We start from the raw sequence: 27997 nt of genomic DNA, 5'->3' as shown, positions 1-27997 counted from the left end.
TGTAATTCACTGAAAGACAAATCTTTAAAATAATGCCAGTTGGAGTTCCCGTCATGGCTCAGTGGAAACGAATCTAGTTGTATCCATGAGGACACAGGTTCAATTCCTGGCCTTGCCCAGTGGGTTAAGGATCCAGCATTGTCATGAGCTGTGGTGTAGGTAGCAGACACAGCTCGGATCCCGCAATGCTGTGGCTGTGGTGTAGGCCAGCGGCTATAGCTCCAATTCAACCCCTAGCCTGGGAACTTCCATATGCTGCGGGTGTGGCCCTAAAAAGACAAAAAAATAAAATAAAATAAAGCCATTTGTGGCAACACGGATGGACCTAGAGGTTATCACACTAAGTGAACTAAGAAAGAGAAAGACAAACACCATATGATATCACCTATATGTAGAATCTAAAATATGATGCAGAAACAGACTCACAGACATAGAGAAAAGATTTGTGACTGCCAAAGAGGACAGGGGGTGGTATGGACTGGGAGTCTCGAATTAGCCAATGCAAACTATTACATACAGAATGGGTAAACAACAAGGTCCTACCATTTGGTACAGAGAACTATATTCAACATCCTGTGATAAACCATAACAGAAAAGAATATTTAAGACAATATTTTTAAAAGAATGTATATGTATGTACACTTGATCACTCTGCTGTACAATAGAAATTAACGCAACATTGTAAACCAACTATACTTTGAAAAAAACTTTTAAAAGGTAATTCTTTCAGTTTCTTGCCTTTATTAAGTCTTTCCAAATCAAGTCACAAAAACAATTCCTCTTGCATTCACATTTCATCTATTTGAGTAATACTTATGAATTTATACTCACAAGTAGCACTGGTATAAATAAATTTGAGACTGACTCTTGGTAAGCAGAGAAATCAAACAATACACAAAGCTAACCTACTGCTGGATCATCTGTATGCCATGGGATTTGGATAGAATAGTTTACTAAGGGAATGTTTAATACAGAATATTAAAATCAAGCCCAGCAAAGAAACAGAATAGATAATCCTCCAAAGTAGATAAATAAATGGCCATTAAGCATATTAAAATGTGCTCAACATCATTAGTCACTAGGGAAATGTAAATCAAAATCACACTGATCAATGTCTTCACACCAACTAGGATGACTATAATCAAAAAGACAACATCAAATGTTGGCGAGGATGTAGAGAACTGGAACCCTCGTACACTGCTGAGGACAATCTCAAATGGTTGCAACTGCTTTGGAAAAGTTTGCCAGTTTCTCAAAATGTTAAACAGAGTTTAGGGAGTTCTCGTCATGGCTCAGCAAAAATGAATCTGACTAGCATCCATAAGGATGCAGATTTGATCCCTGGCCTTGCTCAGTGGGTTAAGGATCTGGCATTGCCATGAGCTGTGGTATAGGTCATAGATGTGGCTTGGATCCATGTTGCTCTGGCTGTGGTGTAGGCCAGCCACTACAGCTCTGACTCGACCTCTAGCCTGAGAACCTCAATATGCCACGGGTATGGCCCTAGAAAGACCAAAAAAAAAACGAACAAACAGAATTTAATAAGAGAATTGAAAACATATGTCCACATGAAAATTTGTACATCAATGTTCATAGCAACATTATTCATGATAGGCAGAAAGTGGAAACAATCCAAATATCTAAACTGATGGAAAAACAAAATGTGCTACATATAGGTATATACTGTATAGGTAGATAGATAGATATAAATCTCCATACAGTGGAGTATTACTCAACCAACAAAAGGAGTAGAGTTCTAGTGTGGTACTGGTACCAAAACAAACATACAGACCAAAGGAACAGAATAGAGAACCCAGAAATAAACCCAGATACCTATGGTCAATTAATCTTTGACAAAGGAAACAAGAACATAAAATGGGAAAAAGACAGTCTTTTCAGCAAGTATTGCTGGGGAAACTGGACAGCTGCATGCAAATCAACGAAACTAGAACACACCCTCACACCATGCACAAAAATAAACTCAAAATGGCTGAAAGTCTTAAATGTAAAGCTAGACGCCATCAAACTGGAAGAGAACATAGGAAAAACCTTCTCTGACATCAATCTTACAAATGTTTTCTCAGGTCAGTTTCCCAAAGCAACAGAAACAAAAGCAAAAATAAACCAATAGGACCTAATCAAACTGACAAGATTTTGCACAGCAAAGGAAACCAAAAAGAAAACAAAAAGACAACTTAGAGAATGGGAGAAAATAGTTTCAAATGATGCAACTGACAAGGGCTTAATCTCTAAAATAGACAAACAACTTATACAACTCAATAGCAAAAAAGCCAACAACCCAAAGGAAAAAATGGGCAAAAGACCTGAACAGACACTTCTCCAAAGAAGATATACAGATGGTCAAACAAGCACATGAAAAAAATGCTCAACATCACTGATTATTAGAGAAATGCAAATGAAAACTACCACAAGATACCACTTCACACCAGTCTGAATGGCCATCATTAATAAGTCCCCAAATAACAAATACTGGAGGGGTGTGGAGACAAGGGAACCCTCCTACACTGTTGGTGGGAACACCACTATGTACAACCGCTCCATAGCTGGTACAACCACTATGGAGAACAGTATGTAGGTAGCTTAGAAAACTATACATAGAACTCCCATATGACCCAGCAATTTCACTCTTGGGCATATATCCAGACAAAACTTTCCTTGAAAAAGACACATGTTCATTGCAACACTATCCACAATAGCCAAGACATAGAAACAACCCAAATGTCCATCGACAGACAACTGGATTAGGAAGAGGTGGTATATGTACACAATGGAATACGACCCAGCCATAAAAAAGAATGAAATAATGTCATTTGCAGCAACATGGATGGAACTAGAGACTCTCTTACTGAGTGAAGTCAGAAAGAGAAAGACAAATACTATATGATATCACTTATATCTGGAATCTAATATACGGCACAAATGAACCTTTCCACAGAAAAGAAAATCATAGACTTGGAAAATAGACATGTGGTTGCCAAGGGGAGGGGGAGGGAGTGGGGTGGGCTGGGAGCCTGGGATTAAGAGATGCAGACTACTGCCTTTGGAATGGATAAGCAATGAGATCCTGCTGTGTAGCACTGGGAACTATGTCTAGTCACTTATGATGGAGCATGATGTGAGAAAAAAGAATGTATATATGTATGTGTGACTGGGTCACCTTGCTGTACAGTAGAAAACTGACTGAACACCGTAAACCAGCTATAATAGAAAAAAATTAAAAATCATTATGTAAAAAGTTAAAAAAAAAAAAAGGAATATAGTTCTGATATACACTACAACATAGATGACCCCTTAAAACATTACACGCACTGAAAGAAGTCAATCGTCAAAGGCTACATACTATATGATTCCATTTATATGCAGTGTCCAAAATAGGCAGATTCAGAGAGTCAAAAAGAAAATTCGTTGCCAGGGGCTCAGAGGAAGAGAGGAATATGAAGTCATTGTTATTAGGTACGGGGTTTTTTCCTGAGATGTAACGGTCTAGAATTAGATAGTTATGACGGTTGTACAACTTTGTGAATATACTAAAAACTGCTTAACTGTACACCTTAGAAAAAAATTCCAATGCTGTCAATGTTGAATAAACGCTTATAAACGCTTATTGAGTGGCATGGGGGAAGGGGATAAAGTCCAGATGTACTAAATAGAAATTTCCTGCATTTATTTATAAGAGGCTAACTAACCATCTCGTTGGAATATAAGGTCCTTAAAGACAAGTATAACCTCTCCTATATCTCCCTTAATATCTAGTATGCTAGCTCATTCTAACAAGGTATTTAATCAAGGTTCATTCAATAAATTAATAACAACATATTACATACCAGGGATCTAAAAGTGTCCTGATCATGATTTTCCACTAATTAGGGAAAACTCACTTTTTATTCCCTAAAATTCTGAACTGCCACTAACAAGGCACTTCCCTTAATTTGAAGTTTTTATCATCCATTTATACATCCTTATCACCATACTATAATCCAGAGGCCACACTTCAAATTCCCAAGACATTTTTAAAACCTACTTCAGGAGTTCCCGTCATGGCGCAGTGGTTAACGAATCCGACTAGGAACCATGAGGTTGCGGGTTCGGTCCCTGCCCTTGCTCAGTGGGTTAACGATCCGGCGTTGCCGTGAGCTGTGGTGTAGGTTGCAGACGCGGCTCGGATCCTGCGTTGCTGTGGCTCTGGCGTAGGCTGGTGGCTATGGCTCCGATTAGACCCCTAGCCTGGGAACCTCCATATGCCGCAGGAGCGGCCCAAGAAATAGCAAAAAAATAAAATAAAATAAATAAAACCTACTTCAAATTCTTCACCAGATATCTCTCACCAATGCAGCTTGTTGGTCTCTCAGAATGTTTTTCTTCCTCTTTAACCTCATTCCCTAAGATAGAAATGCCTCACATGTTCAACCTCATTTGTTCTTCTCAAACACCCTAAAGCCAAAAAGGACTATTATCATGATCTTCACATTACAAATGAGGAAAAAAATCATCAGGTCTAAGGTCCCCTGGTTTCCTAGGTTCAAAGTTCATTTTTCTTCACATAAATCATGGATTTCCAAACTTTTTTCTCTTTGGATAAACAAAGAGTTCTCTAATAAGTTAGAGTTTAAAAAGGATAAGTACAAAATAAAAAGATAAAAAATCAAGTGGTGCAGTGTTAAGAGCACTGTCACGGCTGTGGCTCGGGTCACTACTGCGGTGCAGGTTCAATCCCAGGAACTTCCATACACTGCTGGTGCAGCCAAAAAGAAGACATAAGATCTAAACAGTAAGTATAGAATTCAGAATGAGTAGAGAGCTGAGGCAAGAAGACAATTTTTAAAAAGCCTTGTTTAGAACAAGAAGAGAAAAACAAAGGGCCCACTGCTTAGGGAAGATGTTGTAATATCAAGAGAGAAGAGGGACTGTGCAGACCCTTTCAGCTTCTTTGCTTTGGTAATCCTCACCCAGGAGCATGACCTTCAAGCTGAGAAGGCCAGAATGCTGATAAAAGGGAGCCAACATCTAAGGTAAGTGGCATGGAAAGTGGACAGTAGTGGAACAGAGAGCTAATTCTAAAGAATCTGCTTTCTCATCCAAACAAATCACACTCCATAATACTGAAGAAACTTTTACTTCTGACTGTTATTTAATCTAAGCTAGAGACAGACAAGATGCCAGAGGAGCAGAAGTGAAAGAATACATTCTCAATTTTTAAAAAAGGAGAAACAGGAATCCAGAAAACAAATCTATACATAAACTGCCCATATCCACTGAAAAACTCCAGGATGTGAAAATAAATGTTCACACACAATAAAAAGAAAAAGTCATCATGAGCTCTTGATTAGGGTGGGCTATACAATATTTGCTTTTTGATAGGATTACTAGAATGGAAAAAAAAAATACGGATGATACAGACATATTGACTCTAACAAGATGATCTGACAAAATCTTTTAATGATAGGCTGGTGAAGAAAATGATAAAATGCTGAACAGCAAAAGCTCGAAAATCTGTTAAACGCAACTAGGAGGAGGCATAGTTGGTTGAACATCTGGCTCATTAATGTATCAACAGCAAACAATTTGAAAGGGAGTCTACAGTAAGATATAACAGAGTTCCATCCTTTTCCAAAATCTAAATAACTTTTATTAATTTAATAGAGTGACAGACCTACTCCTCACACTAATGAGAGCCACAAAGCTGTGAGTGATCCAATTCACACAGCCAGATGCAATCAGGCTTCAGGAAGGTCAGAACAGGCTCAAATGATGGTCCAAAACCAAAATGAAAAGTCAACAGGGAGCGAATGCCAGCACTTAGATTTTTTTCTTTTTTCTTTTTTTTTTTTTTTTTGCCATTTCTTGGGCTGCTCCCGAAGCATATGGAGGTTCCCAGGCTAGGGGTCAAATTGGAGCTGCAGCCGCTGGCCTATGCCACAGCCACAGCAACTCAGGACAGGAGCCCATCTGCAACCTACACCCCAGCTCACAGAAACGCCGGATCCCTAACCACTGAGCAAGGTCAGGGATCAAACCCACAACCTCATGGTTCCTAGTCAGATTCCTTAACCACTGAGCCACGAAGGGAACTCCCAGCACTTAGATTTTAAAACTCAAACATGTGAAGGAGTGAATTTCAGTTTATGTGGAAAATACCTGGGTAATAAAAGCTACTTAAAAAAAAAAAAATCTATGCAACGCACAATCCCAAGCTGCATTAGTAGATGCACACATATCCAGACAGGAGTACTACAGTTCTCTAATTAATCAACTTAAAATTTTTTATTTTCCATATGAATCATTCCCAAATCTTCATCCTAGAAACAGTTATGACAAGAATCTACAAATAACATTTAGTTAAAACCCTAGATTCAGATCAGAGTTGTTCAAGTATACCTTAGCATTGAAGACATTGTATTTGATGAAACTTATTTATTGGCATATATATCAATATATCCTTGAACAAAGGCTGGGATATTACTAAATTCAAGTAATATCTTTTAATAAAAGAGGAAACTAAGAAAAATTAAGTACCTTGCTCCAAATCACAATTGCTCAGCAAGGGCAACAGTCCCCAAATCTGTCCCTTTTTCCCACACCTTGTGGATTTCCAGCCCTCTACCTCTTTTCTTAAAAATTGTACTATGTGCTACAGCGTTATACACAAAAACATCCATCAACACACACTATACTTTGCTAAGGACAAAGTAGCTCAGCAAGAACAAATAACCACAGCACATTAGCCCTTAAAATATTTTGACATGGTATGATCACTTACAAGTTTGATAACCAATATTTGTTACAAAAAAGGCACTCTAATATACAAATGGCTTTTATTCTTAACCATTAAAGTGTGATTATTTATTAAAGTATTATCCCATATTCCACTTATGAGAAAAATAAAGTAAAACTTATTACATGGATGGAAAAGCTTTTAGTGGACATGTCATTGTTTACTGTGTTCATAACCCCTCCCCCATCACAAAACATGCCATTATGACAATTAGTAAAAGATTTTAGACCTTCAAACCTAAACAGCAGGCCAAAGGTTTTCTTCATTTAGAGTAGCATAAGCATCTGTGCTGAGGCCCTCTTGGTCTCTCCTGATTCCCTCAGAAACAATGCCTTCAAGAGCCCTTTGGGTACAAAGGTTATCTGGTAGGCAGACCAGTGGATTCCCTGTGACCCCTTCCCCTTCCCCCTTCCTCCCCAGCCTCTTCTCCCACCCTTGGTTTAAAGAAGACAAGTGGGGAATGAGAATTGATAAAAGGGCAAGTTAGCAAGGCTGTGGCTTCTGATCACTAGCATCTGCTGGGCCAGTTCCAGGAGGACCTACCCAAGCCCTAAGAGACCTGCCAGCCTCTCCTTGCCTCAGGGCTCCTCTGGGACCCGTGGTGAAAGGAAGAGCTAACTTTACCTCTCGGATACCCTCCTCCCAGGTCTCATTCATTAGAGCCCCAGCAGGCTCTTTGTTTCCAACAGCTGGGCGGGGGGTGGGGGGCCGCAGATGGCCTTGGAGAGAGGGGAGAGGTCACTCCCTTGCTCCCGTGGCTGCCAATCTCCAGGCCCTCCCCCAAAACATACAAACACACGCACAGGAGAATTCCCTCAGAACCAGTTCCCTCTTTCCACAGCACCTTAGCCCAAGTCAACCCTTGCTTTATACAGAAGCACTCCCTGAGACCTAATTACCTGTTTCTGTTACCCAAATCCCACACAGGATGATTCCCAGGCTAACCTCCCTCCGAATGGACGAATGGACGCAAACAGGGTTCACTCCAAGACTCCCCACCTTCCTCTGCGATGCAACCCCCCGCTCCGCACACCCCTGAGCCCCAGGCTTCACCTAGCACAACACACAAAAACAGAGGGTCTCTTTAGGGTCCCAGTACTTTCTCTGCTCATATCCACAGACCAGGGGCATGCTAAACCCCAGGCGCCCACCTCTTAACCCAAAACACACACACACACAGTCACTCTACATGGCCAATCCGCATCCTGTGGGCCACCCGTTCCCTTTACCCACACGGCCCCTGAGACCTCAGTGCCCCAAGAAAACCTTCCCACAACATGGTCACTATCCTGGCCTCTCACCATCACAGAAATACATAGAAAACCCCTGCCAGGGGCCGCCCTCCCTACCCTGAGCCTTCACAACACAAACTCACGCTCCCGCGTGCACACCCACGATCATACCGGCAGCCCGGCCGGCTGCCTTCCCCTGCCTGGCGGGGCCTCACCACCTCCCAACACGCCCGGCCGCCCGCGCGCAGCCACTCGGCACACTTGGACGCACGCACAGCCACTCCCCGGCCCCACGCGGGTCCCCAAGCCCGCACTGTGCGCTCGCGCCCTGCCCTCCGCCCGGATCCTGGGATCCCCACGCCGGGGCCTGGCTCGGCGGGGTCGCGGGTACCAGGAGGGAGGCGGCGGCGGGGCAGAGGGAGGGAGGGAGGGGCCGCCGAGACGCTCTCTGGCCAGTCCTACCTGAGCAGTTGATGCTCTTGCCTTTGCCGCCGGGACAGTCCCCGCCGCCGCCGCCACCCGGGGGCTGGTTGGACGCGCGGCTCCCGGGCAGGGAGAAGGCGAAAAGCAGAAGCACCGACGTATAGCAGCAGAAGGCGAGCGGAGGCGCGGCTGGCAGCCGGAGCGGCGCCTCAGCGGCCGCGGCGCCCATGACTGGCGCCCCTGGACGGCGGGAAGCGCAGGGAGCCGCAGGCCCGGGGCATCCAGCCGCACGCCGGGAGCCCAGCCGCTGCCTGGGCGCCTCCTAGCAGCGGCGCCGCTGCGCCCGGGAATGGCCCCTCAGCATCCCCGCCCCACCGGCAGCTCCCGCCAGGCCTGAGCCCGCCGCGCTCGGGACAGAGTCGGAGGGTCGGGGCGCGTGCGAGGGGCGGGTGCGCGCGAGGGTGCGAGCCCGCGTGGGGGAGACAGACCGAGGCCGGGGAACGAGCGGGCGCGCGCGCCGCGGGCGGGGGTCGCGGGGCGGGGGCAGGCCCAGTTCCTCGCTCGCCTTTTCGCCTTTCCTTTGTGTCCGCTGCCGTCGCCGCCGCGTCACAAAGACCCCGGCCCGCCCGGTGAGGGGCGCGTGACAGAGCCGCCGGCGGGAGGGGTGGCTGCGACCCCGCCCCGCGCACACCCCCTGCGCCCGCGCCCGCAGCTCCGCCCCCGCCCGCGGCCGGCGCCGCCTCCGGGGGAGCTATTGTTCCAGCTGCCAAGCGGGAGGGCAGGGGGCGGGGGGGGCGCGGCCGCCCTTCGGTCCGGCCTAAGAGGGGGTTGGTGGGTGCCTAGGAGTATCCGAAGGCAATACCCTAAGAGATGTGTTTGCCGCCCTTTGTAGGCATTTTAAAGTGTTTCCTCGGCTCAGCAGCCAGGCTGGGAAAGGGCAGGTGGTCTATTATATAGGTATTTTCTAGGTGATGAAATTGAGCCGCGAAAAAGTGAAGGTGACTTGTCCAAGGTCACGTACGTACGAAGAAACCGACAGGACCAGAACTGGAACTTTGGTTCTGACTCCAGCAATGTAGTTCTTAGAGATGGGTGTAAATGACCAAATTACTCAAATCTTCATTCCCCACTCTATTGCCACAAACACCAACTGAATTTAAAGAAGTTTTTAAAATTATGTATTGTCCTCTCCCACAAATAACAGCTAATGTTTAGATACGGTGTGCTATGTACAAGACCTGAAGGAGCTCTTTGCGTGAATTCGTTCCGGTTCTTTTTTACAGCCCCACAAGGGAGTTTCAGGCCATTCTGCAGAGGAAGGAGTTGAGACCCAGAAAGGTAAAGTAATCTGACTCCCAGTCCAGTGATCTTCCTACCTCGAAGTGCCAAGTGAGACCCAAACACAGGCGGTAAGATTATAGACTGAATTGCTTTAAATTCCTCTGCTTTAAAAAAAAAAAAAAAAAAAAAAAAAAAAAAAATCTGTTATGCTACCTCTCACCTCAGAAGGAATTTTTAAAACTCGTTGAAAACCTGATAATTTTGACTCATAAAATTTTTTATTTGTTTGTTTGTTTGTTTGTTGTTTGTGTTTGTTAGGGCCTCACCTAGGGCCATATGGAAGTTCCCAAGCTAGGGGTCAAATTGGAGCTGCAGCTGCCGGCCTACAGCACAGCATCTTGGGATCAGAGCAGCATTTTCGACCTACACCACAGCTCACAGAATAGTGGGAGCCTTAACCCACTGAGCTGGAGGCCTGGGATCCAACCCACATTTTCATGGATGCTAGTCATGTTTGTTACCGCTGAACCAGACAGGGGGGACGACTCTGTAAAATGTTTTAAATGTGTGAAAAGCCACCATAAGCAAAGCCACATTAGGGATAATATCTTTGATACAAATAGGAGACAACATACTTAATATAAATAAGTAATGTAAGTCAGGAAGATAAAGCTGATATTGTAGAAAATGGGAAGCTAGCGTGTCTTATTTGCATAAAATACAGACAATAAATACATGAAAAGATATTTATTTAGACCCACCAGTAATAAAAGGCAGATTAAAATACAAAATTTTTTTTCTGTTGATGACTAACAAGAGTGAAAAGAAATGACAAAACCTAGCACTATTAATTTGTATGTTTGAGGAGGGCAATTCAGCTTTGTATCAAAAACCTTTAAAATGTTTATTCTTCAATTAGCAATTCCGTGTATTGGAATTTATCCTAAAGAAATAATTGGACAAATGCACAAAAACAGATATATGGATATTCATCGCAGCCTTTTTATAGTAGTAAATAGAATCTAAATGTCCATCTGTGGGAACTAAAGTATGGTACTCTTTATATAGTGGAGTATTATGCAACTTTAACTATGATGACTAGGATGGTGTTTACAGACATGAAAAAAGGATACTAATGAGCATGTATTAAAAAATCCTTTTTTTTTCTGAAGTAGGCATGTGTGTACACATCCATAGGAAAATAGTCCAGAAAAATATACAGCAATATACTAGAAGTGGTTATCTCTGAAAGGTGGGCTTATGAGTAAAAGATTCCTGTCCTTTATACTTCTCTGTATTGTCCAAATTTTTTCAGTGAAAATTTTTATTGTTGTAACTTTAAAAGGCTATTTCCTTTTAAATTATACTTTTCATCATGCTTTTTTATATAAATTCACATTTGTAGCATTAAGATTGCCTCAAACCTCTAAACTGAGCAATGGCATGGCTAAAATTGTTATAGCTAAAATTCAACTGGCCTCTGAAACAAATGTGATCTCAGCTTCCTAACTGCCAAGCCACAGCTGAAGGCTCCTTTGCACACTTCTCCTTCAGCAGCTTCTCTGCTAAGCTTGACCTCCCTGGTGCTTCTTTCCTGTCCTGTGTTTTGGCTCTCCCAGTCCCAGTGTTCTGCCTTTAATCATCATTTAACTGCTAACCATAGCCCAGGCAGAAATACTAAGGGGAAAACATCCTTAAATAAAAAGCAAAAGCCCTATGGCCATAAATCACAGATAATTTACTTCTGCATCTTTCTCCAAATCAGGTAAGAAAAAGTCAACACAGATTTCTCAAAAGTTTTCAAATTGGAAAGAACTATACTTCATAAACAGTTATTCTCTGACTTCAATCATTCAATCTCAAAAGATCTTAAGAGGTACAAACTACCATTACATTTAGAATGGATAAACAACAGGGTCCTACTGTATAACACAGGGAATTATGTCCACTCTCTGGAATAGACCGTGATAGAAAATAATATAAAAAAAGAATGAATGTATATATATGTTTGAGTCACTTTGCTGTTCAGCAGATATTGGTACAACATTGTAAATCAACTATACTTTAATTTAAAAAAAAAGAATAGGTACAAACTACCATGTATAAAATAAATAAGCTACAAGGGTATATTGTACAGCACAGGGAATATAGCCAACATTTTATAATAACCTTTAATGGAGTATAATCTATAAAAATTGTGATTCCCTGTATTATACTCCTGAAACTAACACTGTAAATCAACTATACCTCAATAAAAATTTTAAAGTAAAAAAAAAAAAAATCTTAGTGGTCATCTAATAGAACCCTATTACATGCTTTAATATTAGTGACACCAAAATGTCACATAGCAAAAGAGTGTGGGACTCACTACATAAAACCACCCAGAGAGTTGAATGTAGCTTTCTGAATACCACTCTAGATGTTCTGGGGGAAGTTCAAGTATCTCTTATTTATTTTAAAATTCTCTAAGTAACTCAGATGCACTTCCAGTTCAGAAGCCCCTGGCCTAACCTTATCAGTCAGTTATTCCTCCATTACAGACAGCCGCAAAATGTCAGCAACATGCCATATTAAAGATTCATTTCTCATAGGTCTGGATATTGACTATCTGAGGCCTTGGCTGAATGGCTCTGCTCGAAACTGCAAGTTCAGCTGGACTTGGCTCCTATATGCAGGTTGAGTTCTGATCTTCTCCAGGAGCATTCACTTTGAGGCCCTAGCTGAGTGGGCAGCAATTACCCCGAGGGACCTCTTTTTATGGAGGTGGCAGTGGTACAAGGCGCATGCCTACCTGTGCAAGCACTTTCACACCCTGTTTGTACATGTCCGCTAACATCCCACTGGCTAAAGCAAGTCCCATAGCTGAGCCCAAAGACAAAGGGGTAGAGAAGTCTGTTCTTAGGCAGGTAAGGAGTGACTAGAATGAGTATTTTTTAAAGATAATCTATCAAAGATCCTATACTACACCATTAGTTATGCTCTATTAGAATGTTTTCAGTTCCAGGTAACAGAAAACCCAACCTAAAATAGCTTAAACAGAAAGATTTGTTGGCTCAGGGTTTTTTGTTGATTTGTTTTCTTTTTTGGCCGCCCCACAGCATATGGAATTCCCAGGTCAGGGATCGGATCCAATCCACAGTTGCGAGCTATGCTGCAGCAACAATGCTTGATCCTTTAACCCACTGCGCTGGACCAGGAATGGAACCTGCACTGCAGAGATGCCACCAATCCCATTGCACAACAGTGGGAACTCCATTGGCTCAAGTTTAAAAAAAAAAAAATAAACCCAGAGGCAGTGCCCTCTCCTATGGGTTGGTTTGGGTTTTTTTGTTTTGTTTTGTTTTGTTTTCAGTAAAGCGTCACTCATAGAAAACACTGCATTCCTTCAAGAAATCTTTGTGAGCACCAGTTGCACGTTATGCCGCACAGTAGCCTCTGGGGTGAGAGATAGTCCTGCTTTACTGGGGGGGTGGGGGATGCACAGGGGCAGCAGTGGAGGGAGACATCTAAAAATTATTAATTACCACTTGATGTGATAAACACTAAATAGACATGGAGCAGGAAGCAGGGCAGACAAGAGTGGACTAAATGACCAATCCCACTTCACACTCCCAGCCCAGCCAAAATTCCAGCTTTTCTGGGCCTCCTGCTGAAGGGTCTAGCTGCACAAAGAAGCCCTGATAAGCAGTAATGTGATATTCTTTGCCTGACAAATTGGCCCTGGTAGGAGAGAATCACAGTGCTTGAGTTCAGGCCAGAAACACTGGAATGATTTATGGTGCAGCACGGATGCAAGCATGAGATTGACCTCTGGCCCAACTTGAGAAATTGGACCCCACTTCCTAAAGAGAGGGGACTTTTTAAAAAATGGAAAGAGTGGATAAAGTCATTCATTTGTTAGCAAATTTATGCTGAAGGTCTACTCCTAGTCTCTGACAATCCAGTGATGAGTACAACAGATCTGGTCCCTGTCCTTAGGAAGTTTACAGTCAAAAATTAATGAAACAATTATACGAATAAAGTGAAAAAGCAACAATTTTGACAGAGGCCATGAAAGGGAAGGTCAGAGGTTTCTCTGAAAGAGTGACACGTGTACTAAGATCAGAAGGCTCTGTAGGTGTTAACTTGATAAAGAGGAAGTGTTCCAGGCAGAGGGAACATTAGAGCAAAGGGCCGGTGATTAAAAGGGTCTGAATGCTAGCTGGTGTGGTAGGGACAGAGAACAAAGTCAACTTGTTTTATAGTTCATTCAACAGATATGATCAAGCACCTACTATGATCACTGCTCTAGATGCTGAGAAATAGCAGTGAACAAAACAGTCTCTGCTTCTCACAGAACGTATAGGTTGGTAGGGGAAACCCATAATAATAAGGAGAAGAGAATAATTGTTGGGTTGAGCCATAACTATAGTCACTATAACTCACTGAAAATCTGCTACAGCCCAGGTACCACCAGGCACTTCATATTTGTGTCCCTAATCTTTGCACCTACCCTGTTGGTAAGTGTTAGTTCCATTTTATAGATGAGGAAACTGAGGCTCATGAGGTTAAGTGACCTGCCTAAACCAAAGCTAGGAACTTGGAGTCACTGGACCCCATGTGACTCAAGATCCCCACCACATCACACTAGCATGAGCAGGTAGAGAAGCATCATCACCCTTTAACAAGATGGAGCAAAGATTGGCAGCACTAAAGACTGCAGCCACCAAGGAATGTGCACAAGCCATCCCGAGCCCCCTACCAGGGCATCAGGAGATTTTTGTTGGGGCTTCCTGTGATTACATGCAGGGATTATTGTGATTACATTGTTTGTAATTACAACTCCAATTGAAGACACCATTATTGTTATCACATCGCCTTAATGATCCTCAATTACGTAGATGGGCAGAAGCCAAGGAGACAAGGTTGCAGATAACTGAACAAAAAGGGCTATGGGAATCCAGAGGGGGTAGTCTCACTACCTGGAGGAGAATAGGCTTCACCACTATAATTCTGTCAATGTGAAAGGATTCTCACGCAAATAGTCCCTGTGAAGTGAACAGAGACTGAAGAGACTTCTCTGGGTTTTTCCTGCAGGGCTTCTTGTCATTCAGTTTGTTCCATATTGCTCTGAAATCAAAGTTAAGATTTTCTCCACCTTTCAGCATATGGAAAATTTCAGCTGCAATTCAAAAATGTCTCCCAGGGTTTAACTCATAAAGGATTATACCAAAGGAATAGCTGGTCTGACAATCACACATAAATTGTAGTAAGAGGTAGAGCATAGTTATTAAGAGTGTAAGCTCTGGAACCAAACCACCTGGTTTTGCATCTCAACTCTGCCATATGCCAACCTAATGACCTTGGGCAAGTAACTTCAATACTCTGTGCCTCAGTGTCATAATCTGTAACATGAAGATAGAATTTGTATTTACTGTTTGGGGCTGTTGTAAGGATAAAATGGGTTTGTATAGATAAAGTGCTTAGAACAATGCTTAGTACATTGTTTTTTTTGTTTTGTTTTGTTTTGTTTTGTCTTTTTGCTATTTCTTTGGGCCACTCCTGCGGTTTATGGAGGTTCCCAGGCTAGGGGTCAAATCGGAGCTGTAGCCACCAGCCTACGCCAGAGCCACAGCAACTCAGGATCCGAGCCGCATCTGCAACCTACACCACAGCTCACGGCAACGCCAGATCCTTAACCCACTGAGCAAGGGCAGGGACCGAACCCGCAACCTCATGGTTCCTAGTTGGATTCGTTAACCACTGCCCCACGACGAGAACTCCAAAGCTTAGTACATTGTAAGTATTCAATAAATAATTATCTAGAGGTAGTAGTGACAATAATCAAATAAACATTAGCTAGTATTAGTGGCATTAGCCATTAACTGCACTTGTGTACTAGGCTAAGAGCGCCACATGTATTATGTAATGCTCCCAAAAATCTAATGAGGAACCTATTATTATCCTCATTTGGTAGATGAGAAAACTGAGGTTTGGACAAGTTAATTATTTGTCCAAGATTACACAGCTCATGGGCAGCAGGACTGGGACTCATCAAGATCTGTCAAAAGAGCTCATGTGAGCTTACTGGCCACTAGAGAAACCTACAGGAGGGCAGCTGGGTGACTGGCAGGGGCAGCCAAGCTACTGGAAGGGAAAGATGTGACAGTTAGCTAGGTGGGTCAAAGGGCAGGGACATGGGGTTACAGTCAAGAGCCTGGAAACTTGAGAATGTCACCCATTAGACTAAGAATCCTGAAAGAGAGATAAACCAAGGAGGAGGAATTAGAGTCAGTCAAATGGAGCTAAATAATTCTATTTTACCACTGTGTATGTTTAGGTATGTCAGCTTGACTCTGTATGTACACATATGTACTGAGCATATGTCATTTGCCTGTGTGCGTATATATGTAATGAGTGTGTCAGCTTGCCTCTGTACATATGCATAAGTGTGAAGCATATGTCCTTTCACTTTCTATGTACATATGTAGGGAATGAGTATATATAAGGGTGCCTCTGTGAGTGTGTATTCATGCATATTTTAGTGTGACAGCTGGACCCTGTATTTGTACATACAATTTACATGTATGTATTCATGCATACATTACTGTATATAGCAACTCATCTGTACATGCACATGTGAGCTTGAATTGAGTCACTGATTTTCTAACTCTTCTCCCTTAGCAACCAGCTGAAAATTTTTCCCTACAGCCTGATGGCCTTGGGACTCAGCATCAGGGTCAGTAGTTAGACTTGGCACTCAGTCTGGGTTCCTAAAGCTATTTCTCTCAAAGCAGAACAACACTGGTAAGTCTTTGCACAGCTCTGATAATGGTGACTTCAACAACAATGGGAGTGGGGGCAGGGCATGAAGAGTGGTGACGGTAGTGCCATTCATCCAACAGTATTTAGAGATTGCCCATCATATGCCAGGCAACCGTGTAAGGCAGTGAGGATGCAGAGGTGAACTAAACAGGCACAGTCCCTGTCCTATCATCTAACGGGGAGTCAGACTTTACACAATCACAGTTAAGAATGGATTTGCAAAGGATGTGTAAAAGCATCAGACAGAGACCCCTAAGGTCCAAGAGGTTAGAAACAAGAAAAGAAGAAAAGAAGTGATAAGCTAAGGCTGGAAGGCTGGTGATGGGTTAGAAGGAGATAGATATGGAACAGTATCTTGGGAAGAAAGTTCAACATGTAAAAATGATAAAGAATATGGAAAGTTTAAGAAACAGATGAAAGGAAGCTGTGGTTGAAGCCTGGAGAATGAGGAAGAGAATGACACAAAGGATGAAATTAGAGACCAGATTATACAAGGCCTTTTAAGCCAGAATAAGGATTCAAATTTGATCCTAAGATTATGAATGGGGAATAACCTGCTCAGATTTGTGTTTTTCAAAGATTACTAGGAGAAATGCATGAGCTGTAAGGTATGTTAATTACATCTCAGTGACACTATGGGAAAAAATCCCTTGAGCTGCAGTGCGCAGAATGGATTGGAAAGACAGAACATACCCAAGAAAACCATGGGAGAGCTATTGCAGTGAGTGGTCTATGTGAGTGATGATGGTGGCTTGAACTAGGGAAGATTCAGACAAGTAAAAGAATTAGGTTAAGGAGGTAAAATCAACAGAATTTGGTGACTGACTAGATGTGGGAGTTGAGGGAAAGAAAGTGTCAAGCCAGGGTTATCCCTAGGTTCAAGGACACTTAGAAAAATAGCCATCTCTCAAGGAAAAGCAGGTTTGAAAAGAGGATGACAAGTTCAGTTGTAGGCACTCATGAGTTTGAGTGAGGCATCTGTACAAAGCCATCCAGTGGCATTTGGATTTAGAAGCATGGTGCTCATAAGAGATTTACACGGTGTGGGAGTCACCAGAGAAAAAATTATTTGAAATCATATAAGTGGGTGTGATGACAAAAGTATATAAGATACAGTTGACCCTTAAACAACATGAGTTTGAACTGCAATGGTCCACTCAATTTTTTTCATGATGTAATACTAAGGTACTATACCATAAAAAGTTTACTGAAGCCTCAGACAGAACTGAGAATACAGAATGCCAATTATAAAGTTATACTCAGATTTTCAACTGTGAGGAGGGTTGGTCCCCGTAGCTCCTGGGTTGTTCAAGGTTGATCAGTACTATAAAATTAGAAGACAGCCTAGGCTGAAGCCCTGAGGAACTCCGATGGGAGGAACTGTGAAAAACTTCCCCAAAAATTAGGAGGAAAACTAGGAAAGAACAGGGTCCAGTGACCAAGGAACAAAAGTGTATGAAGAAGGAGGCAATGGCCAACTGGTCAAATGCTGCTAAAAGGTCAAGCTAGATGAGTACTGAATAATGTCCAGTGGATATAGTCACTCGAAGTCATCAGTGATCTTAACAAGAGCCATTTGGTAAAGTGGTAGGAGCAGGATCCAGACTGGAGCCTACTGAGACAAGAGTTGGAAGTAGGAAGTGAAGACAGAACGTTTGGACAGCTTGGCTGTGAAGAGAAGAAGAGAAACAAAGCTAGAGGTGCCTGAGCGGAGGAGGGACTTTTTGAGATGAGACTGTAAAATATTGAGACAATGATGATAAAGATCCTAGGGTGGGGGAGTTAATTATACAACACAAGACAAAGGATCATCAGTAGTGTAAGATTCATGAGATGACAAAGAGGGAAAGGATTCAAAGCACAGATGGAGGGGTTGACTTTTGAGGCAGTCACTTTCTTCTCTGAAACAAGAAGGAAGGTAGAGGAGTTCCCACAGTGGCACAAATAGGATCTGCTGCTTCTTGGGAGCACTGAGAGACAGGTTCCATCCCCAGCCCAGCATAGTGGGTTAAGGACCTGGCATTGCCACAGCTGCAGTATAGGTCACAACTGTAGCTAGGATCTGACCCCTGGCCTGGGAACTCTGTTTGCCACGGAGCAGCCGAAAAAAAGGGAAGGTAGAGAGAAGGCTGATGTGGGTTGTGGGTAGGAGGAGGTGTTTGAGAATGTGTAATCGAGATACTGAAGCACACCTGAGATCTTGGCTTCAGTGTTCTCCAAAGACAAAGGGGATGGGGGTGGAATAGAGATAGTAGGTGGGAAAGTGGCTGCATCAAAAGGTAACTTAAGGCAGCTTTGGCCCCTCTATGATCTCCATCAGCTTCCTCTCTGCCTTTCCAACCCTTCATTACCATCTTTTTTTTTTTTTTTTGTCTTTTGCTATTTCTTTGGGCCGCTCCTGCGGCATATGGAGGTTCCCAGGCTAGGGGTCCAATTGGAGCTGCAGCCACCGGCCTATGCCAGAGCCACAGCAACTCGGGATCCGAGCCGCATCTGCAACCTACACCACAGCTCACAGCAACGCCGGATCGTTAACCCACTGAGCAAAGGCAGGGACCGAACCCGCAACCTCATGGTTCCTAGTCGGATTCGTTAACCACTGCGCCACGACGGGAACTCCCATTACCATCTTTGATGTGGGCAGTTGCATTCTCTCCATCTTATGTCTTTTTTTAAAAAAGACTTGATCTATGATATGCAATATATACAACAGACAACACTTCAAATCAAACATTCTGACCCCTTCCTTTCAATCAGATTACTGCCCCAAGTCCCTATTACACAGAAATCTGGGGACAGATTTGAGAAGAGTGGGAAAATTTTTGAAATGGTCCTTTATGATTAGGGGAGAAAAAGCATGAGATTTTCTCCCCCAGAGCTCCAGAGAGATGGAAAGCCCCAGAGCAACCATGAGAGGTACCCTGGAGCAGGAGTGCTGAGGAAGAGAAAGTTAGGAGCACTTTTCCTCAGGTGGGCATTTATTGGGAGGAAAAAAAAACAAAACAAAAAACCTCCTACTACTCATCTCTGGCTCTGGAGTTCAAAGGGAGATATCCTCTTAAGAAAGTTGGGGCAAAGTAGACCCTTTGCTTTCTGACTTGAGGTGAACTAAATCCAGATTTTCTCCAATCCGGCATAGCTTCTTCCCATATAAATGCTGGCGAATGGTCAAGACTGATTTAATCACCATCTTGCAATTGCCGTGAAATAACTGATTCCAGTAGTGATCATCAGTGGAAGCTAACAGCATGGGGTGAAAAGTTGTTGGGGACAGGATATTCACAGTACATTAAAACATCACCCCACAGATAACTTATTACCTTCAAGTGAAAGAAATAACTTTATAATGGAGAGATCTAGCAAACGCTCCCTTCACCAGGTGATCAGATTTAGCCTCACCAATAGTGAGGCAACTTTGGACCACACAGCTCCTAAAATGATGTCATGAGAGGTACCTGACATTATCAACAAGATAGCCTTTGCCAAAGAAGTTTAACCTGAATCTAATCATGAGGAAATAATCAAATCTAAGATGTGGGCACATTGATGAGGCCTGGACCTGAAAAGAAATTTAATGTCATGAAAAACAACAAAAGAGAGAGGTGTGTTCTAGATTAAATTAGGCTAAAGACTCAAAACAACCAAATGCAATAAACCTTGATTGGAACTGAGAAAATAAACAGCAATAAAAGACATTCTTAAGACAATTGGAGAAATTTGAATGTAGACTACATATAGAAGATATTACCAAATGAATATTAATGTTCTCTGAGGTGATAATGGGACTGTGGCAGTAGGAGTATGTTCTTGTTCTTAGTACATGCATGCTGAAGAATTTAGGGGTGAAGTGTCAAAGTCTGCAATTTTCAAGTGGTTCAAAGAGAGAAAAGCCAACTTAACAATTGGTGAATCTAGGTAAAGGTACAGGGAAAAAAAAAGGAATTAAAAAAAAAAAAAACTCAATGCAGTTATTTCATCACTTCAAACATTTTTCTGTCATGACCTTGGATAGCTTTATGCTTATAAGTATAAACTATGCTTCTTAATATGCTAAATTAGATTGAAATCTTTGAAAGCATCATAGCAAGAAAATTGCTATGCAAAGCTTTTTAGACATGAAATAACTTCTAATTTGTGTAGGAGTAGAAGTGAAAATCTGGTAAAATGAGAGAGCCATAAAATAATAAGAAAACTTTCTGGGAGGTGAAGACCTTTGGGTCTAGCATTTAACCACTGCAGATGTGTTTTCCTCATCAGCGAGGTGGAGCTAATGGTATTGCCTTCATCATCCTGCGGTACAGGTACAGAAGAAATAGGATATGAAAAGACTTTGTAAACTGAAATGGGAATGGAAGTAAAGTGATTTTTATCATGCTATGGTAATGTGCTGTTAGCAGGGGTTCTTGAATTTTATTATATCTAACAAGCAACTAGGAAGCTTGTTGAGTAGAGATGCCCAGTCCTGCTCTCAGAGATTCTGATTTCAGTAGGTCTGGGTAGGGGCCTAGAACTTGCTTTGGGAACACACCCAGATTCTCTGATGCAAAGGATCTGAAACACTTAGAGAGCTGCTGTGGAAATTATTGTGCTCTAAAATCAGTCCTTCTCAATGTGTGGTCCATAGACCAGCAACATCACTAGCACCTGGAAGCTTGTTAAGACTGCAGACTCTGGCCCTACCCCAGACTTATGGAATCAAAATCTGCAAGGTGCCCAGGTGATTCTTATCCACATAAACATTTGAGAAACACTAAATGGCAAGATTGATTGGTGACCTCTCATTTTTTGGCCTTTGTCACTTATTCTCAACCTGCTGTCAAAGAGAACTGGGGTACCACCTTTGTCATTGCTGATATCTTTAACCTTACTTAGCTCTTCTCTCTGCTTCTCTTTATTTCTGACTCATCAGTCTTAGCAGATTTTTTTTTTTTTTTGTCTTTTTTTGGGGCCGCACTCACAGCATATGCAGAGTCCCAGGCTAGGGGTCGAATCTGAGCTGTAGCTGCCAGCCTACACCACAGCCACAGCAGCGTGGGATCTGAGCCGTGTCTGCGACCTATACCACTGCTCAGGACAAGGCCGGATCCTTAACCCACTGAGCAAGGCCAGGGATCGAACCTTTGACCTCATGGATACTAGTCATATTCGTTTCTGCTGAGCTACGGACAGGAACTCCAGTCCTAACAGATCTTTATAAAAATGACCAGCCATAAACGGACTAATGAACACATGTCGAATCAGGACCTAAATCTAGTATGCGATTTTTTTTTCTTTTTTTGTGAGAAAAAAATATAAAATTTACCACTTTTAAGTGTAAAGATCAGTGACATTAAGTACAAATATCTCTAGAACTTTTGGTATGTGATTTTTGAATAAGATACTTAACCTCTCCAGGCTTCATTTCATTTTTTCTTGTCTTTAAAACAGAGATAATATTACCTACTCCTATAGAGTATTTTAAGAATAAAATGAAATAATATTTGACCATGCTTAAGACCCATAGAAAATATTCAAAAAATGCTAACTTCATTTGAGAAAGTTTTTCAGGCAGCACTGAATGTTTACAACAGATATCATCCATCAAAATCAACTGATAAGAGTTTTTAAAACATATACAACGATCTACATATTTCGGGCACATTATTGCCTTAGATCAGGGAAATCTGTAAATTAGAAGAATTCTATAATCTATAGAAGTGGGCACTTTAAAAGAGCTAAAGTAAACAGCAGCCAATTACATCTTGTTGAGAAAATTACATTTTGGGAAGCAATCTTTCTGCACCCATTATAGAGAAATTCTTGTATTTAGACTGTGTTATAAACAGTTTAAGTACAGTCATTATGCTCATATCAATAACTTTCACAAATGGCACTTTCAACCTTGGAGCTGATCCACTTGGATGCATTATTTGAATTCCATTTGTGTACATATTATCTTTTAAGGAGAATGCTAAATTGAAAATTTGTGTTACATGCAGCAAATTGAAAAGATTATTTTAACTTCAGAATTAGACCAATTAGAACATGGGAAGGGAATTTAGAGATCCTCTCCTCCAACACCCTTATTTTACAAACAAGGAAATTATATGATATTAATCCAAAGAGTAATGAGTTACCAGCAAAGCTAGAACCAGAGCCCAGGTTACAAGAGTGTGTCCTGGTATCACTTGACCTTGAAGGATGGGTGACACTTGAGCAACACAGGTGATGGGAAGGGACTGTGGAGAGGCTGAGAGCACTCCAGATAGAGGGATCATCAGAAGTAATTTCACAGAGCCTGGCTCTGAAACTGAGATATGAGCATGTGTTCAGGGGTTGTTACACAGGGGGGAGGCTGGAAGGAGAGATTAAGATGAGGTTTTGGACTATCTTATAACAGTATCAGAAGAAAGTTTTAGAGACATTAGGGGTTTTCGGTACTTTATATCCTCATGTAATCACTATAACAATCTTGGAAAGTAGGTATCTTACAGATGACTGTCCGCTATTCAGGAGGCATTGTTCTTTGCAAAGCAAATCAAAGATTCAAACTCAGGCTGTGAATAGAAAGACTATATGTTCTGATTCTTAAAAGCATGAGCTCAAGAGTCCGACCACTTGAGTTCATATCACCCTGGCACTATTTAGAAGTCATATGACCATAAGAGGAAAAAAAAAAAAAGGCTAAAATTTATAATGTGTGTGCCAGGCTTTGTTCTAAATACATATAACTAAATGCATATTGCTCATTTAATCCAACATCCCTAGGACATTTATTCTATGATTATCACTATTTTAAAGCCTCCCCCCTCCAAAAAAGAAAAACAATAAGGAACAGGAATACCTTTCCCCTCTAGATAATCACCTCAATTTATAATATAATCACAACTACTTGGTAGTCTACTTCCCACAGCCTTCCCACCTGTGAACTGTGGCAGATGAGATTATTGTTCAAAATTTTCACATCCTCTCTTCACCTTCTTAAAAGGAGTCTGTTTCCTTCCCCTTGATTTTTGGCTCAGCCGTATGACTTGCTTTACAAAAGGAGATATTAGCAGATATGACCCTGTAACTCGAAATGTGTTTCCACATAGGTGGGCTTGCCTGCTCATACTTTTGCTGTTACTGTGATAAAAGCTTCCCAGGTCAGCTCCTGCCCCTTCACCCTGGGGCTCAGAGTGACCATGTGAGAGCAGATGTGCCCCAGAGTGACCACATGAGGAGATTTCCCAATGGCTGAATTTCTGGAGGCATGCTCCATTCCTGCAGAAAGTACAGTGTCTGCCCATCCAAAGATACTTTTGAGACTCAGGGATAAAAATCTAGATCTATATGCATCTCACCAGCCAAGCACCAGCCTGAGTTTCCTTCTCGGTTACTCTGGAAGCTAAAACAGATGATGAGACAAAAAGAAACTGGAACCTTAATTTCTGCTACTACTTACAGTATTTCCACTATAACAGGTGTCCTTTGACTAAAAATAATCAGTTTCTTAAAAACAGGGTACAGAATCGTTTTCCCAACAAACCAATAAAAGATTAAAGTCAAACCAGAACCTAATTAATTCTCTTGGCATATCACTAGGAGTTAAGAAAGGGAGCCCAAGTTTACGGCCAGAGAACCCCGCACTCTGATGAACATGCATGGTGAGTCCTTCCCCCCATACACACTGGCAGTGCTGTGAGGCTGTTTTGCGAGTGGAACTGGAGCTCCAAGTCCTCTCAGAAGTAGCAGGATTCCCATTCTATCTATTCTCATCAGTGGCAACAGGGAAGGAGCCTTCATGCACAATCTGGGCACCAGGATAATGTGGATATAAAAGTTCCCCCCTAATGATAAACTGCACTGTTAGGTTAATAATCAGCTTGCAAACGCTACTATTATATTGGGTAATAGAGGTTCAATTGAAAAGTTCTTTAAAAATCTTACATAAATCACTCTTCTATAATTGACTCTCATTCTTAATGAACCAAAGGGATTTTTAAGGAAATGTATGTTGAAAATTTTCATACACACACACACACACACACAAATCACACTCTTACACCTGTTATGAACGTTTTCTATACTGGGTGTTCCTAAACCATGTATATGCAGGGTGCTTCCCCTACAGAGCAGCATCTCTACAGGTGGGCATTCATATCACAATGACAACAATAATGTTAAAATGCTTTACATCACTCTTTATTTCAAAAGTGCTTTACTAACATGGACTAATCTTCACAACATTCAAGGGAGGTAGATAAGTATTACACCACTTTCACAGATGGGGAAACTGAGGCAGAGACCAGTAAATTGTGTTGAAGGGCATAATATATGGCACGATTAGCAAAAGAATCTGTTGCAGTCGCGAGTCACTGTGACCTTCCACATGACTTCTGAGTCCCATTGCAAAAGTAGCAGATGCAGCATGGAAGCAGATGGTCGATATTTTGGCTAGTCTAAAGCTACACTTCACCTTGTTGATACCAAATGGTGGATATGCTGGTTTTTGGCAAGTATCTCCCTCACACACATTATCATGTAACTCAAACTCTAAACAGGAAAGAGCGGAAACTATTGTGGGTGCAGGAGGGGTTGGAGAAACAGGGTTGGGAAGGAGGAAGACAGGAGAGAAAATATGAATGATATCAAAGTAAGGGTGAGGAAGAACAAGAGGACCAGCTAGGAAGCAGCCCAACAACAAGGAAACCCCCAGCAGAAAAGAAATGTCATTCCACTTGAACAGCTCAGGCATTCAGAGATCCTATTAAAAGGGTAATTCTTAGCAATGACATTACAGAGCCACTCGTCATAGCTTTGCCAAATATAATTATCAGGTCCTTCTGACATTCCCAGGAGGCAGAGCCATTCCTTTCCCCTCGTCCAGACCCAGTGCTGATGTAATTGACCTGACACTGCAGAAGCTGTTGACAACTCAAATGCACTGCCCTGCCATGCCACCTCTCCTCTGTTTGCTTTTTTTCTTTAAAAAAAAAAAAAAAAAAAGCCAAGGTACTTTAAGTTTCTCCCGGAAAAATTCCTAAAATATTTCCTAATTCTTTTATGCATGATAAGGTACAATTCTCTGTTTGATATTTGTAAAGGGGCGGTAATAGGAATACATAAGAATTAACAGCCCCCCTCTGCCAGCACTCCTTTATATAACATGGCACACTTTACAAAAAATAGCCCTAAAATTTGTGGATGCCAACAAGAAAAGAACTGAAGCTCAATATGAAGAAATCCCGTTGACCCTTGAACAACAGGGGTTCGAACTGCACAGGTCCACAAACTTGAATTTTTTTCAATAAATGGGTACTTGAGCACTACACCATCCATAGTTGGTTGAATCCCCAGATGTGAAACTGCAGACATGAAGGGCTCACTGTAAATTTATACGGAGATTTTCCATAGCCTGGCGGGGGGAGGGGTTGGCACCTCTAGTCCCCCAGTTGTTAAGGGTCAGCTGTAATCTTTCCTGATCTTTCAAATGTGAAGCCATTCTAAGAGGTGGTGACTGACACATCACCAGCTGCAATGGAGGTGCTAATGGCAGAGGCAGAAGCAGCATCCAATGAGTGGGGTGACAAGCACCCAGCAGGGAGGGCTTAAAATGTCAGATGAACAGGTGGAAGAGGCAGCATAGGCAGCTGAAGAGGCAGAAGTCAGAGTAAAGAGGTGACAGCTAAAGACGAGATGGGAGGAGGTGCTGTTGTTTGAGGCTAGTGGGAGGCACTGCATTAGCTTGTGTCTAGGCCTCTCCTAGGACAGGTCAGCTAGAAATGCATTCTTTCTTTATTTCAATCAGTAGCATAATGCTTCCAGGCTTCTAGCTTTAAAACTTTACCCCTCGTCTCTATCCAGAGCAATCTGCTGCCAAGCCCAAATGATTCCACTTCTGCCAACGACCTGCACATTGGTCTCCCTTGTTTCTGCTAGCCTCCTCTGGTTCCTATCATCTCATCCTAACCAGGGCCAAACCCTCCTCCTGTCTCCTGGACCCCACTGTTTTCTAAATTCAGCTCCATCTTCTAATCTTCCTCCTGGAGCACAGTTTTATGTTACTGCCCAATTTGGAAATTCTCCCATTTTCTCCCAGTTATGTCACTCATGGTCTTGAATCGTCAACAGGACCCTGCATCTAGAAGTCCCTCTCCCTTCTGAATCTCCATCTACCAAAATACCAACTCTCAAGATTTGGCTCAAATGCCACCTCCAGGAGGCCTTCCTTCAAGCTTCTTTACTCTCTGCTCTGAGTAACAAATGCACTAGAAGACATGCACTGATGGCAGCTGTGTACAAGCCTTACCTCCCCAATGGGGCTGTGTCCATAATTTGGCAGGGTGGAAGATGGTGAACTGTGTCTTAATATTTATCAGTCAATTCTCTGCAACACCTACCGAGAAACGATTAGTGCATTTACACCACAGGTAAGGAACTGCTCAAAAGTGGAATGAATTGAGATGTACTTGCTTCTGAGTGGAGGCAGTACAAATACCCTATAGATGTGCTGTGGCTCTTAGGATAAAACAAATCCATGCTATAGCTTTGTGGGATGGGTTGGGGGCAGGCAGGCAGGCTATTCATTTTCGAGCTGAGACCTAGGTCTGGGGTACTGCTTTGCCATTCACTATTGTTCAGCCTAATGCATGTGCTTCTTCTCTGAGCATCATCTCCTCACTTTTGCAAGACCTCATAGGACTAAGGACCAAAAAAGACACATTTGTGAACTCTACTCCAGTGGTTCTCAATCCCAATTGTGTATCATCATCCCTTTCAAAGCTTTCAAAAAAGACAGTGGACCATGCCCCAACCCAGCTAAACTGAATCAGAATCCCCTGCGAGAGGGACCCAAGGGACTAATTATTTATAAAATACTGTTTCTAATGCATAGCCAAGGTTGGAAACTGTTATAAACTCATAAATACCATTAACAGTAGAACAAGGTGCTTTAGCCTGCTGGTTTAATTATCCTTTATTTGTTCAGTTAGGAATTAGTTAGATGCTTTTATAGTTCCATTATGTGTGCGAGCATTTTTTTGTTGTTCTACATTGTTATTTGTGTGATTAGGTGGTAAATTCTGAGAGAGGCATAATATCAGGCACAATGCTATACACAATAATGTACCTACTGCAGTGGGGTTTTGTTTTTTGTTTTTTGGAGAATATGTAAAAACTTCACAGGATTCTCTAAAACCTTGCTACATAACTGTGGTGACCAGACAAGCAGAACCGGCATAACCTGGGAGCTTGTAGGAAGTGCACATTCTCAGGCCACACTCCAGAATCTGCATATTAAGATTTCCAGATGGATTGTAGGTGAAGCAAAGGCAAGCTTTTCTCAGTTCACATCTCTGTTGAGGACATGCCATTCCCTGCCCTAATCTGTCTCTCATAAATCAGTTAAGCTTGGGACTTTTTCTAGATGCCACTTCCCTTAAGGATCCATTTGGTAAAAACTAAATGAAGAAGACAAATCCTTACAAAAGGATTTGAAAGAAGA

The 27997-nt window shown here is 42.2% G+C and overlaps 1 protein-coding gene across 2 annotated transcripts in view; it reads right to left on the bottom strand.

Moving 5' to 3' along the window:
* The window catches only part of TMEFF1 (transmembrane protein with EGF like and two follistatin like domains 1), a 94924-nt gene extending 85807 nt beyond the window's left edge, over positions 1-9117 (bottom strand). Inside the window, exon 1 of one of the 2 annotated variants that reach the window (XM_005660298.3) lies at positions 8488-9117. In XM_005660298.3, coding sequence (XP_005660355.1) covers positions 8488-8677 — 190 coding nt within the window. In that variant the 5' untranslated portion in view covers positions 8678-9117. Of the gene's footprint in view, positions 1-7022; positions 7177-8487 lie in introns of those variants that run through there. The other variant, XM_013993712.2, reaches the window with a different exon arrangement.

The sequence above is a fragment of the Sus scrofa genome, chromosome 1, assembly GCF_000003025.6.
Source record: "Sus scrofa isolate TJ Tabasco breed Duroc chromosome 1, Sscrofa11.1, whole genome shotgun sequence".
In the NCBI taxonomy this organism is placed as follows: domain Eukaryota; kingdom Metazoa; phylum Chordata; class Mammalia; order Artiodactyla; family Suidae; genus Sus; species Sus scrofa.
The sequence above is the reverse complement of the archived record's forward strand: the minus strand, read 5'-3'. Positions and strand labels throughout refer to the sequence as shown.